Source organism: Xenopus tropicalis, chromosome 5 (genome assembly GCF_000004195.4).
Source record: "Xenopus tropicalis strain Nigerian chromosome 5, UCB_Xtro_10.0, whole genome shotgun sequence".
NCBI classification, from domain to species: domain Eukaryota; kingdom Metazoa; phylum Chordata; class Amphibia; order Anura; family Pipidae; genus Xenopus; species Xenopus tropicalis.
Window position 1 is genome coordinate 22,435,212 of NC_030681.2, and position 15,112 is coordinate 22,450,323.

A 15,112-nucleotide genomic window follows, 5' to 3' on the forward strand; every position below is an offset into this window, starting at 1 on the left:
TTATAGCAAACAGGTGTTACATCATTCATACATACCATAATCAATAGGGAAAGATCAAAGCTTGGGCCAGCTATAAAATAATTCCTCAATCTGAAATGTTTTATATTACATTTATACTGATTCAGCTTTCAGAAAACCCCAGTTAACCAAGGTTGTGCTAGTTAGATACTTAAACAAATGTAATCTAGGCATCTATGATATCGGAGGACACCTTAGTCTCACTGTCGTCGGCCTGAAGAAATGAGGCCACAAGCCAAACTCATTAAAAGAGAAGAAGAGTCATTTTGGCATTTTACTGGCAATAGATTTGCCATATTAGTGCCACCTAGAACACTATATTTATTCTGCAGAAAGTTTTACCATACCTGAGTAAAGAGCCCCAGAATCTCCCTACATTTGTTTAAGATAGCAGCTGCCATTTTAGCTTGGCCTTCCTAACTTCCTGCTGCAGCTCTAGAGGCTGGTAGCTCAGATCACACATTCCTAAGGTAAGGGGAAGTGAGTTTTATGAATTATTATGGGAGAAGAAAGCAGGAGAAGGCAGAGGAGAGAACTGTGCAGACTCTGGCCCTGGGAATGAAGTGTTTTTCTGGACCCTGGAACATCATGTTTACAAAAAAGGAGACAAGAAATCCTGTGTTTCTTTTGATAGAGGACTCAGTGCAGCGTTTCTGTGAGTGCTTTTGGCTGTATTTACATAGACCTTTCTGATAAAGCTTACTTAGTTTTTACCTTTCTTTCTCCTTTAATACAGATCACTAGTGATGGGCGAAAAGTTTCGCCAGCCATGGATTCGCTGCGAATTTCCGCGTTTCGCCATTGGCGGATTGTTTCGCGAAACGGATGAAAAATTTCGCCGCGGAAAAATTCGCCGCACGTCCAAAAATTGTCGCGGCGTCAAAAAAGAATAGTCGCGGGCGACGAAACAAGAGCCGCGCGACGAAACAAGAGCCGCGGGCGACGAAACAAGAGCCGCGGGCGACGAAACAAGAGCCGCGCGACGAAACAAGAGCCGCGCGACGAAACAAGAGCCGCGGGCGACGAAACAAGAGCCGCGCGACGAAACAAGAGCCGCGCGACGAAACAAGAGCCGCGGGCGACGAAACAAGAGCCGCGGGCGACGAAACAAGAGCCGCGCGACGAAACAAGAGCCGCGGGCGACGAAACAAGAGCCGCGCGACAAAACAAGAGCCGCGCAACAAAACAAGAGCCGCGCGACAAAACAAGAGCCGCGCGCGACAATTTTTTTTGTCGCACGACATTTTCGCCGCTTCGCGAATTTTTCGCCGTTTCGCGGATCTTTTCAAAGATTCGCAAATTTTTCGGCGAAGCGAAACGGAACAGATTCGCTCATCACTACAGATCACCAAGTTAATTAGTACAATGCATTCTGCACCTGTTTCATAGTTTCTTATGGACTGTAAGAGAGATATTGTATGACCAAATAAAAAATGACAAAGGATGTTGGAAGCCACCTCAGTTTCTGAACTTTCTAAAGGTCATCAGCCTATGGTCATGGAACTACTTAGGCAAATATAACAGCACAAAATGATATTTCATTGTAGGGTTTGCATCTTGCTAAGCATTTTTCCTTTCAAGCAAAGACCAGGCTGTTAAGGTGTTCTAAATTGCCATTTTCTAACACCAACATATGTTCTTGCTGATCACAGCTGAGAGGCTTTATCTGTCGGCATTTTGTAGGAAATTGAAGGCAATCTTGTTTAAGTATACATTATACATACTGATGTATATTACACTCTCATAATGCCTTTGCATTATTCTGTTTAATCCAGCTGCCTTAATATCCTATGGAACAGGAACTGAAAACCTATGAAAATTTTAACAGTTTCACCGGTCTTAAAAACCAAATGGCGTACCACGGAGATTTTATTATTGTCTCCCCGCAAATACCCTAGTGTTTAACAAAAAAAAAGAGGCAGCGTGCATTTACCATTTGTTGAAAAGATAATGGTAATGTCAGCATAAATATTTATTTTAACTGTTCCTCAGTCTGCTTAGAAGCTAACAACATTGTGCTGGGTATTTCTGAAATCCGTGCATTTATGTTTAAAGTGACTCCTTCAATACCTCCAGTCTGAATGTGCTTATTTCCAGCGTGTTAGGCGGAGAATGCCTCACAAATATTTGTGCTTTTGTTAAAGCTGGAAGAAATCTTGAGTAAGCGTGTCTAAACAGACATCTTACTAGGACATCAGCTGAAGCAGCAGGTTTTAAATCACCAAAACTTTATTATATGCTTGAGCAGTCAGAAGGACGGGAAATAGTGCATGCTTATTTAAGGAAGCTCAGCGCTGACCTTCATCCAACGAGCTGCTGCACAGATTGGTTACCCTTATGCATGGCTAATAATCAGGAGGTCTGTAATGATTGTGTGGCTATATTATTAGTACACTATTCAGAATGTTGCTTATGGAGCTGTAATAATATCTTTACACCACTACAGGTATCTAGGGATCTAAGGAGCATTTCCCTATATTGTATTCCTGCTTTAGGACCACTATGAGTTCTAATCTGTAGCAAATCTGAGAAACTGAAGAGTAAAGGTCCCCATACACTATAAGATCCGCTCGCTTGGCGATGTCGCCAATCGAGCGGATCTTCTCCCGATATCCCCCACCTACGGGTGGGCGATATCGGGAGAATCCAAGATAATTTTATCATTTGGCCCTGGGGCCAAACGATCGAATTACAACGACGGGCAATGGCAAAGTCGGTTCGGGGACCGCATCAACGAGCCGATGCGGTCCCCGATCCGACCAGATTTTCTAACCAGCCCGATCGAGATCTGCCCGATTTCAGGCCAGATCTCGGTCGGGCAGGCCCATCGGGACCGATATCGATATCGGCAGCTACTATCGGCCCGTGTATGGGGACCTTAACAGTGGCCATACATAGGCAGATTTTAGCTGCTGATTTGGCTCCTTCAGTTTCGAGCAGCAAATCTGTCCATTTATGGGACAACCAACTGATATTGATCACACAGGTTTAAAAATCTTGCTGCAGCGATGGCCACCCTAGGGACTAGTCCAGTATTATCTACTGCAAGGTGGAAATATTTAGCGTAAAGATCAACTCAGTTGGCGATTTTGCCAAACTAGCGGATCTTTCAATGTATGGCCAGGTTAAGATCAATCTTTAGCCCATTCAAAGGATGAAAAAAGGAGACCTGCTACCCTGAAAGCTCCAAATTACGAGAAAGCCGCTCCCATTGAGTTCATTTTAAGAAAATAATTTCCTTTTTCCCTGTAATAATTAAACAATATAATAATAATAATAATATTTGTCACTTAGACCCTTTATTGGATCACTGTATCTTCCATTTCTCCTGTAATTACTTTTACAGGCCCTTTGTCTTGCCTCTTTATTCCAAAACCCTATCTGATAACGATTAATGGAATTTTTATTGTTAATTTTTAACAATGTCCAGCCTATTTCCTCCCAGAATATACATATAACACCACCTGTCACTGGTGAAATTAATTACTTGGACAAAATGTGAAACTATATCTTAATGACAGCATTATAAAAGCCTCTAAAAAGCAATGCTTACATCCTGGCCTGACATAACCGCAGGCATGCCAATAAAAGTCTGCCAGGGTGGTGGAAAATGAAATCTAAGACAATATTACAAATCCTATTATATATTATTATTATAGTAAAGGTGCAAGAGTGCAGAGACATGGTACTGCTGCTTTTAACTAGTTTATGGAGTTCAATAAATTTGGAACAGAGAGAAAACAATGTCACGTGAGACCTTATTAGATGACGGGAAGCGGTGGTTGTAAATGTAGTCAAAACCCGAAGAAAATAGACCAATGGCACCCCTTTGAGAACATAGGTGGCAACTACACTGTTCTGCATTTAATAACTGTAGGCAATAGACGCCTGATCAAAGGAGTGCCATTGGTCGATATTCTGCTGTTATGATGCTCCAGTAAGAGTGAACCCATGTCAATAGAGTATCCTTTTGATGATGAGCAGTTATAACCTTGAAGAGAGTTGCTGTGGGGTTTTTTTGTGCATTTTTTATATGTAGCCAAGGCACCCCACGTTGGCAGAACAGTGTAGTTGCCACCTATGTTCTCAAAGGGGTGCTATTGGTCTATTTTCTGACTATAGGGATGCCTGCTTACCAAAAGTATCAGCTCACGAGTAACACTTGGATTTCTGTTCCCACTGAATGGACAACTGAACTCACATTTTGATTGGATAAAACTCATATCAAAGCCAAACTGATGAGCCAAATAACACAAGAGAGTTTTGTCTCCATAAAAACATTGCAATATTTGCTGAAACTGCCAGAACTGCAGAAATCCAAAGTCCTGAATAATGCCACTGAATAAACTGGGGTTCTTAGGACAAATATAGGATTCATTGCGTTCACCATGGCCTTATTGATTTGCCATTAGTTTGGAGACTCATTAATTCATTAACTTGTAGACAGATTCTCTTTTGTCATTTCCTTTCCTTACCCAGTAATTGATCCAAAAATTCTGCACTAGGACACATGGCAGAGAATATGAGATTCTCATTATCAATAACTGAAAAGGCCTATATCAGTACTTTGGGTGATGTGAGAATAAGCTTTCAACTGTTTCAGAAGCAAATATTGTTGCAAAAAAGAAAATCTAATCACATAAAGATAAGACGTGAGTGTAATGTCCATTGGTTTTCAGTGCTACAAAAATTGTGGCATTAATTATTGATGCTTAGTTATAAGGCTTTAATAGCATGCTGTGCTATACTTAGACATCATCAAAATCTGTACTTAGCCACAACTGTAATGGATTTTAGTTCACCAGCTAAAGAGGCAGACTGTGTTTCAGTTGTAAATAGACCCACAATACACAGTCTGCTAAACTGGGTGTTCAACGGCTCTGGTAAGGAAGGCTGCTTCGTTTAGAGCTGATTACTTGACCTTTCATGCTCTGATATACTGTAAATGCCTGGACCCTCACCGGCCACCATCCCCAAAGTCAACCCTGTTCTTATAAATATCTCTGTGCATAGCATTCTTGGTGTTAATATACATATCTTTTGTACATGAGCCTAATTAATAGGTCCACATATTTTTCTAGAATAATGTATACCTATGTAGTATGAAGAATGGTTCCAATTGACACCCAACTCCTAGTCTTATCTTTACCCCATTTAATTCTGGAAGGGATTATGCAAGACCCTATCTGCTAGTTGATATGGAAATCATTATCTTTCCTTTCACTTACTACAGGGGTAGGGAGTAAATGTATTGCCATGCCAATGTGGATGTAAATTTGTGTCCACGTTGGTAAATTGCATCATCCATCTGGCAGTGCGAGCACTGGTTGGCCCTATATGCCTGGCAGCTGGAAATGGCATTAGTAATTCAGACCATGTATAGGCTGTACCACCCCCTCAAGACAGGTGGTTAATTCTAGGGCTTCCCTTGTGCCATTGCACACTGTAGTTTGCACATTGCACCTTATTCAGCAAAGTAGACTGAAGCTGCATTTAGGGGCAGGAAATAAAGATAAAGTAGATGCAAGTATAGACTAGTGCAGTGATCCCCAACAAGTGTCTTGGATGTTGCTCCACGTGGCCTCAAACAGGGGCTTATTTTTGAATGCATAAAAAACCTGGTGTACTGCCAAACAGAGGCTTTTGTAAGCTGCCAGGCATATAGGGCCTACCAAAAAGCCAATCACAGCTCTTAGTTGGAACTTTTTTCATGCTTGTGTTGCTCCCCAACACGGGGACCCCTGAACTAGTGTGTATTTATGTGAATCTATGTTAATACCACAACTTGCACAACTGTACAGTTTTGCACTTTGCACTGCACCTTTTACTTGTAAAGGAGCTCTTTGGTGTTTCGAAATCAAGGTAATTGTTCAAATAAGCTTGAACCATGTGCCCGAGTTGTCACAGGCATTACAATTAGACACATTTATTAAACTCAAAGCTACTAAAGACACCCCTGGACTAGAAGAATAGACTTGAATTTCTGTGACACAGTTTTCCGCTCTCATAGGAATCCATTTGAAATAAAATGGCAGCAGTGAACAGAAATATAACGACAAAAGGCTCAGTTCAGGGGGGGGAATGCCTTGTCCTTCGGCTGGCTAACAAAAGTCTATTCATTACAAGCTTAAAGTATCCCCTTGCGGTTGGACATATGCAGCAGGAGGTACACAGGCCCCTCATCTGTGGTTATTAGCAGCCAAACTGTGAGCTGCAAGGTGGAGAGAATGCAGAAATTACATGCATCTCATTAGCTGTAAAGGGTTGAACATTTTGTACTGGTGGAACAGGAGGAGCTCAAATTAGCAAGAGTACCGGCCAAGTTCAAGCACATCTACTGTACGGCGGCTGAAATAAAATGATTGCCTGCTGTACATTAAAAGCACACATAGTTTCGGTCATAGAAAAGGCAGGTAACACACTGTACAGCTTTGTAGCCAAGCATAATGAGTAAGTAAAATGCTATGTTTATCCAAGTTTGTTTTTTATGGGGAACTTTGTACAAAAGAAAATCTCAGGTGGGTGGGTGGCACGCCAAACTGCACCTTCACTTGTTTAAATGTCAATTGCCTTCAGGGGATTATTGCCTGGAATCTCCATAGAAATAAATCAAGTTAACTGGTATTCTGAAAAATACAGAAAGTCCAGTTGATTTGACTTATTTCTACAGATATACCATGACCAGAATGAATGAGAACTTTCACAGACATACTGCCTAGAATCAAACCAAACCATTTTTATCTAAGTTGATTGGACTAATTTTAGTTGTTCCTCTGGGCCATTGACCAGTAAGTATATAGTTCCCTCAATTCCATTGTCAAATGTTAGAGTTGCCCTCTGTGTCCCCTTAACCTACCCTGGCCACGTCTCCATGTTGCCATAATTTATGCTCTGGGCCACTTGATGTGCTAAACTGGTTACATGTAATACATTTATTTGCAAGAGCCTAATGGTCTGACCAGCAAGTAGGTTCAGATAAAGTTTTGAAAGTCTAGATATTCCTGCATGTAACATTCTTTTTCTTCTTGACAAAGTGCCACTAAGTCAGCCATGGCTTTTACTGGCTTTTTTTCAGACATAATCACACAAATGCCAGATGAATGCCATGTTTTATCTTCTTCACCAACTTGTGGTCTTTCTTCCCAGGCCCAATGCCCAGACTGGCAATTTGTGGGTTCTGGTATATGCCATAGACACTCTATAAGATGCCATAGACACTCATTATTTATTGGGCTGGTGGGGGGACTGTTTGGGCCTCTGTGCAATTTATTTTCTGGGAGGTGCAATAGGTTCACATCGAGCTTGTGCGTAGGCAGCACATGTGTACATGGGACCAGTACTTTGCCCTTAGTGAGTAACTGAATGTCATTTATTAGAGTAGGCTGAACCAGAACATTAGGGGCAGTTTGCAAGGAAGGTGCATTGGTCCAAGCGCCATTGTAAATGTTGATCAAGGTTTGCAACACAGCATGCAATTTTATCCTTTGCATGGCTGCTGGGATTTATAATTAGGCATGAATGCAAATCAGTATCTATAATGACTTCCAACCACACAGCCTGTGGCGATAAGAAAAAAATAAGCATTTCATCATACGCTGTAATTAACTCCATTTTTATTCATAAAATGTATTATTCTATACACTATTATATGGTCAAGAGACCCCCTGCTTTTCTTGTGCAAACAAACTGACTTCAGTATTGTTTTATAAACCCACAAAGTCATTTTAGACTACTGATTTATAATTGGCTGAGCTAAAAAGAAATCACATGACTAAAAGGAAGTAGATGGGCCCATACCAGGGAACATGCAAGAAGAAAGGGGTCTATATTACTGTAGTTTTATATAAATAGTAGTTAATCTGAAAAATGTATATTCACTCAGCAAGAACACTTTTGTGGGGATAATATACATTTATTTAATATCCCTTTATATTACTATATGTCCAAAGTGGCAGAATGAGAGGAATTTTTCGTTGCACTCAGTTGACCTTTCTAACATCGTTAGTGATACTTTAGAATAGTTGAAAGTTTATTTCCACTCTAATCATTCAGTCTTTCACCACCAAAGAGGTGCAATGCCCACAGGAGCATTAAAGTCTGGATAAGATTTTAAAAGTATAGGAGTAAAAACTAAACAAGGTCTGAAGGGGCCATTTAATGCTCATCCATTTCCACTTACGGCAAGTGTGAAAGAACTTTAGAAGTTGGCTATATATTATTATAAATCCCTGTGGCAGTAAGGTGTAGGACTGGCTAGACTAGGGGTGACTTTGACTTAGTTGGGGGGCAATTTTAGTAGAATTTTGCGCATGTCACGAGGGCTGCCACGTTTCCCCCTGTGAAAGTCGGGAAGGGGGCGAGCGGTGACATCATGGGTTGGGACAGTGATGTCATGAAGGCGGAGCTGTGCCATCAATCTTGGAAAGTCCTGCCCGGTTTTCCACATAAGGTAAACTGAGCAGGCAGTGATGGTCCAGAAACCGTGCTGTCCAGGTCAAAACCGGGCAGGTGGCAATAACAGTTAAGGCAAGGCTGGTATTAAAAATGTACTGGCAATGTACAGGTATCAGACCCCTTATCCAGAAACCCATTATAAAGTAAGTTCCAACTTACGGAAAGGCCATCTCCCATAGACTCCATTTTAATCAAAGAATTCACATTTTTGAAAATGATTTCCTTTTTCTCTGTAATAATAAAACAGTACCTGTACTTGATCCCAACTAAGATATAATTACCCCTTATTGGGGGCAGAACAGCCCTATTGGGTTTATTTAATGGTTAAATGATTCCCTTTTCTCTGTAATAATAAAACAGTACCTGTACTTGATCCCAACTAAGATATAATTACCCCTTATTGGGGGCAGAACAGCCCTATTGGGTTTATTTAATGGTTAAATGATTACCTTTTCTCTGTAATAATAAAACAGTACCTGTACTTGATCCCAACTAAGATATAATTAATCCTTAGTGGAGCCAAAACAATCCTATAGGGTTTATTTAATGTTTCAATTATTTTTTTAATAGACTTAAGGTAGGAGATCCGAATTATGGAAAGACCCCATATCCAGAAAACCCCAGGTCCCAAGCATTCAAGATAATGGGTCCCATACCTGTACTTGTCTTTCTACCATGGCTCTCTTCCTATCCGCCCCATTCCCCTCTGTTTTACCTGTGTAACCCTGCCTACTGACCAAATATTTGCCCACTTCATGAAACAACCCACCCCTTTACATCGCAGTCCTGCCCCTCAGACCTTTCATGTCACTGCTCCACCCCCTCTCCATCAGTATGAAGGCAATAATTGCAAAATGGCACTTTAATGCCAACCAAATAGCTTCGACATTTGCTGGCATGTAAAGGGTTAAGATGATCGTATGAAACCTTAATAGATTAGACTGACAGCATCTCTAGTGCAAACCTGTAGTTCCGCTTGTAACAACAAAGCTCCCATACACACCGGCAAGAACACATGATTTCCTTTTTAACACTCAATTATAGGGAAAACACACAGTCCCCAGACAGCAAAGACAATACTTTAGAGCAGAATCAGCCATGCCGCCTGAGAGAGGAGCTACAAACAGCCTTTCCTCCCCTTTCTATTCAAGACTTGACCTTTATTCACAAAGGGATTTGGCAGAAAGGTTAAGTGCTCTGACTTTCACATCTGTCATCCATCCAAGTGGCGGCTTCTTGAAAATTCCAACATGCCCACTAAAGGCAGCCACACATGGGCAGATTTATGCTGGCAATTTGGCCTCTTTATACTGAATAGGCAGCTTTCAGACAGTCGGGCAGGTTTGGAAATGACATCGAGCAAAGAGCAGCACTTTGACATGGTCCTTGTCTGACAAGTTTCCATAGGCACCAATTAATGATTCCATAGTTGGCCCAGCATGAGGGTGCCCAGATTGGGCCCAGATCCACTTGTCTGGCAACCTCGACAAATGTGCAGATCTGCCCATGTATGAACACCTTAAATCTCTCTGCATATCACTTTTTGCCATAACACTATAGAAGTAATTTACCTACACCCCGGACAGAAACACCTACATGCTTTTGGGCAGGGCCCTCTTCACCTCTTGTATCGGTTATTGATTGTTTTATATGTTACTCTGTATGTCCAATGTATGAACCCCACTTATTGTACAGCGCTGCGGGATATGTTGGCGCTTTATAAATAAATGTTAATGTAATGTAATGTAACATGCCTCCCCGCCCTTCCCACACCATTGATTTCATCAAGGAAATTCATTTTGGAGTACAGAGATCTGTAATAATTCGTCTATGTACAAAGCAAGGTGCAAAGTGGAAAAAACATGGGTGCATTGTGCCTGTTTCTTGTACTTTGTGCCCAGTTCTGCACTTGCATCTGACAAAAAAGGGGATACAATTGCCCTGGTAAGCGTCTTCCCCATTACTATCAGCCACAGTCACTGTCTGTATTCATCTTCTAAAATAAGGATCATTCTTTCACTGACACTGATCACTGACAACGTAACGTGGGAGTCCACAATCTGGCGGCACATTCACAGGGCAGCAGGGCAATTACATGTGCTTGACTTTAAATATGGAAGAAAGAGGGAAGAACTCATAGAAATTCCTTAAGGATCACTTGCCTTTGTTGCCTAGTAACTTCATATTTAGCCATTAATGAAAAGTTCATCATGTGTTGTTTGACTGCCCTCTAGTGGGGAGAAGCCTCATTATTTTGTCTTGTTTGATCTGGCTCTATGGTAGGTAAGCGGGATTTATAAACCCACGTCTTTTATATAATAATGATGAATTTCCATCAGAATTATTTTGTTTCATAGAGAATTATGTAATAGTTATGAAGCAGCAGTATAAAATATAAACATATATTCATGATATGCCTAATAAAGAACCTTAATCAACAGCTCGACTAATATTGATTTTATCTTAAAGGATTGTGCTTTGAGTTACAGATATTATTTCAGCAGGTTCATTAGACTAAATATAATTAGATCATTAATAACAGTGCTTTGCACATGACCTCTCCTGGTGACATGTGTAAGTGCAACAAAGCAAATTTTATTATTATTATTATTATTATTATTATTATTATTATTATTATTATTTTAGTCTGATCAGTTATGAAAGTAACACTAATCTTTGTTGCTTTGTTGGTGTCTCTCTAGTTGTTTTGTACAGTAGCTTTCCTACTCAGTACAATCAACATATTTTGTGCCTAAAAACTATAGGGTTCATTTATCACACAAAGGGCTGGTTGCAAAGTGCAAACAAACTGATGCAAACTGCCATGTTTTTCATTATTTGCACCATTCCATACCAAAATGACCTGCTCTTCCCCAATGAATACAGCACTGCCTGTGTTTGGCAGCACTATATTCATGAGGATCAGATGTCTCCTTTCTCCTGCCTTCTACCCACTCCATAACTTGTGCATCATTCCCCCTGTGGCAGGTAGTAAGGGCAAGGGGTGGTAAGGGCAAGGGGTAGTAAGGGCAAGGGGTAGTAAGGGCAAGGGGTGGTAAGGGCAAGGGGTAGTAAGGGCAAGGGGTGGTAAGGGCAAGGCTGCTTGGCTCACACTGAAACAGAGCACAGATATGCCCAATAAGCATTTGAGTAACCCCTTATATAGATATATACAAATACAGTTACAAAGCCAGGTTAAGTAGTATTGGTGCCCAAAGCAATGTTGCTTAGCCCAGCAGTTGCTCTAAGTCCACACACAGACCCCAGTGCTCACTCACACACCCTAAGGGGCTGATTTACTAACCCACGAATCCGACCCGAATTGGAAAAGTTCCGACTTGAAAACGAACATTTTGCGACTTTTTCGTATGTTTTGCGATTTTTTCGGATTCTGTACGAATTTTTCGTTACCAATACGATTTTTGCGTAAAAACGCGAGTTTTTCGTATCCATTACGAAAGTTGCGTAAAAAGTTGCGCATTTTGCGTAGCGTTAAAACTTACGCGAAAAGTTGCGCATTTTTCGCGTAAGTTTTAACGCTACGCAAAATGCGCAACTTTTTACGCAACTTTCGTAATGGATAGGAAAACTCGCGTTTTTACGCAAAAATCGTATTGGATCCGAAAAATTCGTAAAGAATCCGAAAAAATCGCAAAACATACGAAAAAATCGCAAAGTACCGATCATTACGAAAAAAACGCAATCGGACTCCATTCGACCCGTTCGTGGGTAAGTAAATCAGCCCCTAAACGTAGTCCACAATCACTACCCCTCCTACTGAACCCACCACCCAAGGTATGTGTCTCTTCTGCCTACCCATAGTTCCAGGCCTGTACAGTTTTTATTTTTAACTCTTGTACATACGCATCCCTAGCTTCTGTTCTATTACCCAAAACTGCCCAAGTAGGCTCTGCGTACATCTGCTCCCTGCCTAGTGCAAGAGAAGTTGCAAAGTTAAACCTTCAACCCTACTATATTCTGCGCTGTAAACACTGGGATCAAATAGACTTGGGGCGCATGGCAGAACTGTGAATAAAACAAAACTAAAAAGAAGACATGAGAGGATGGCTCAATATGGCACAGCCACAGTCCCTTTCCAAAGTCCCTTATCCCTGTTGCTAAAGATGGAGCTGATCGGCCAAGGTAAGTGTCAAGTGGTAAATATTTTGTGTCTTCTTAAACCTCCTTACATCCCTTCTTCTTACAACCATTGTTTTGTAGGCTCCACATTGTACAAGCAATAGCAATTACCCTTGCTAAATTCTTTACCACCCGATACTGTAGAAAATATATACTGTATTCAAATATAACTGGGTGAGCAGTCTCAGTGCAACAAACAAAACTTACTTTTCAGGTCAAGGTTTCTCGCTCCCGCTGTACTTTGGGTTGTGATTTTTGTATCAATTTTGACAGTATGCAGGTTACTCGTGTCCCTGGAGATCATAACGTTGTGCCACTGATGGTCATTTAAAGGCTTGTTGGAGCTTCCTTTGATCAGATTTGCACCATTCCCCAAGTCAAACACATAATGCAAATACCTAAAAGCAAAGTGTTAAGATTGAAACCCTTTTTGACTTCACAAACATCAGTATTATATATACTGTATATATATATCCATTTGGCTAATTATTATAGGTATAATTAAAGCAGCTGTCTTAAACTCGAAACCCAATTTAATTCATTAACAATGTAGTATATGTTTAAAAAAGTCACTGAGCCCCTTATTTCAGACTAATAATAAAGAACAAAACACAGAAAATAATATTAGTTTTACATCTGTCGCTTCTCAAGTGTAATCCTGTGTCTTGGATTGTTGCCATTGACAACCAAGGGAATGTTTCACATATTCACAACATGAGATAAAATAATGTGAATCTTAAAAAGATGCTGGATGGAGACATCGGCATGAGGTTGAATAGACGGTGCAACGAGGCCCTCTAGTGGAAACCCTAATGAACAATGCAGCTTTCGTTCTTTGTTTCATTTCACTCATCCATTCAGTGGTAAAGTGCCAGACAAATACCCAACTCAGAACAATGATAATATAAAGTACAGGTATGGGACCCTTTATCCAGAATGCTCGGGACATGGGGTTTTCGGATAAGGGGTCTTTCTGTAATTCGGATCTTCTACCTAAATTCTGCTAAAAACATTATTTAAACAGTAATTAAACCCAATAGGATTGTTTTGCCTCCAATAAGGATTAATTATATCTTAGTTGGGATCAAGTACAGGTACTGTTTTATTATTACAGAGAAAAGGGAATCATTTAACCATTAAATAAACCCAATAGGGCTGTTCTGCCCCCAATAAGGGGTAATTATATCTTAGTTGGGATCAAGTACAGGTACTGTTTTATTATTACAGAGAAAAGGGAATCATTTAACCATTAAATAAACCCAATAGGACTGTTCTGCCCCAATAAGGGGTAATTATATCTTAGTTGAGATCAAGTACAGGTACTGTTTTATTATTACAGAGAAAAGGGAATCATTTAACCATTAAATAAACCCAATAGGGCTGTTCTGCCCCCAATAAGGGGTAATTATATCTTAGTTGGGATCAAGTACAGGTACTGTTTTATTATTACAGAGAAAAGGGAATCATTTAACCATTAAATAAACCCAATAGGGCTGTTCTGCCCCCAATAAGGGGTAATTATATCTTAGTTGGGATCAAGTACAGGTACTGTTTTATTATTACAGAGAAAAGGGAATCATTTTTAAAAATGTGAATTATCTGATTAAAATGGAGTCTATGGGAGATAGGCTTTCTGTAATTCGGAACTTTCTGGATAATGAGTTTCCGGATAAGGGGTCCGATACCTGTATTCATTAATTAATATACTATACATATTAAAGAATGTCCTTTTTTTCTTCATATATTGGCATTCATCAGCTAGTACTTACCCTTTAACCAGTTCAACTACAATGAAGTCATTCCCATCCCCGCTGTTATAGAGGATGAGCCCATCAGGAGATGTAGTCTTGAACTGGAAGAAAAGGTGCATGGAAGTGTAGGCTTGGAGAGTGGCAAGTGCGACATAACTGGCTTTCGTTTTGAATGTGACCGGATCTGCAATGATGTTCCTGAAGCCAAAGCGAGCATTCAGTTCACAATAGTCGATGTCACCGTTCTTGCATAAGTCGATGTAGGCCATTCCGTTGAACGTTAAGCTCTGTAAATGGCCAATGAAGTTGGAAGGGACGACAGACAGGTACCGGCGTTCCGTTATTATTCCAGTCTCGATGTTGTGGAACTCTAGTCTTGTGTGATCTCCAGCCATTTGACCTGTGAAAGAACAAGAAAAATGATATCAATCTTAAATACTGTCACATATTCACTGTACTGTGCATTGGTTTTGTCACTGGAAAGATATTCTAAAGTGAGAAGCATCACATTTAGGATAAAAAAAAACCTTCTGCATTAGAGAAACTTTGTCTCAATTGACATTGTTGCTAATAGACCAACTGAGCCTACCAGGGACCTTTTTACTCATCTGGGCCTTTATTAGAAAACAAGCCAAGTGACAGCTTTATATTAAATTTACCTGTCTGTCTTCACTCACCTTTCTGTGTCTATTCTCTTAGTAGTCCCTTCTCTTTACATGCTCTCATCAATCCCTTCATTCTGTTTGGGG

At 40.4% G+C, this 15,112-nt stretch overlaps 1 protein-coding gene across 21 annotated transcripts in view; it reads right to left on the reverse strand.

Moving 5' to 3' along the window:
- nrxn1 (neurexin 1) overlaps positions 1-15,112 on the reverse strand; it is a 919,306-nt gene that overhangs the window by 444,848 nt on the left and 459,346 nt on the right. For all 21 annotated transcript variants that reach the window (XM_031902195.1, XM_031902194.1, XM_031902198.1 and 18 more), the window contains 2 exons: positions 14,382-14,763; positions 12,820-13,010 (listed from right to left, as the gene is read on the reverse strand). In XM_031902195.1, the coding sequence (XP_031758055.1) occupies positions 12,820-13,010; positions 14,382-14,763 (573 nt within the window). The remainder of the gene's footprint in view (positions 1-12,819; positions 13,011-14,381; positions 14,764-15,112) is intronic.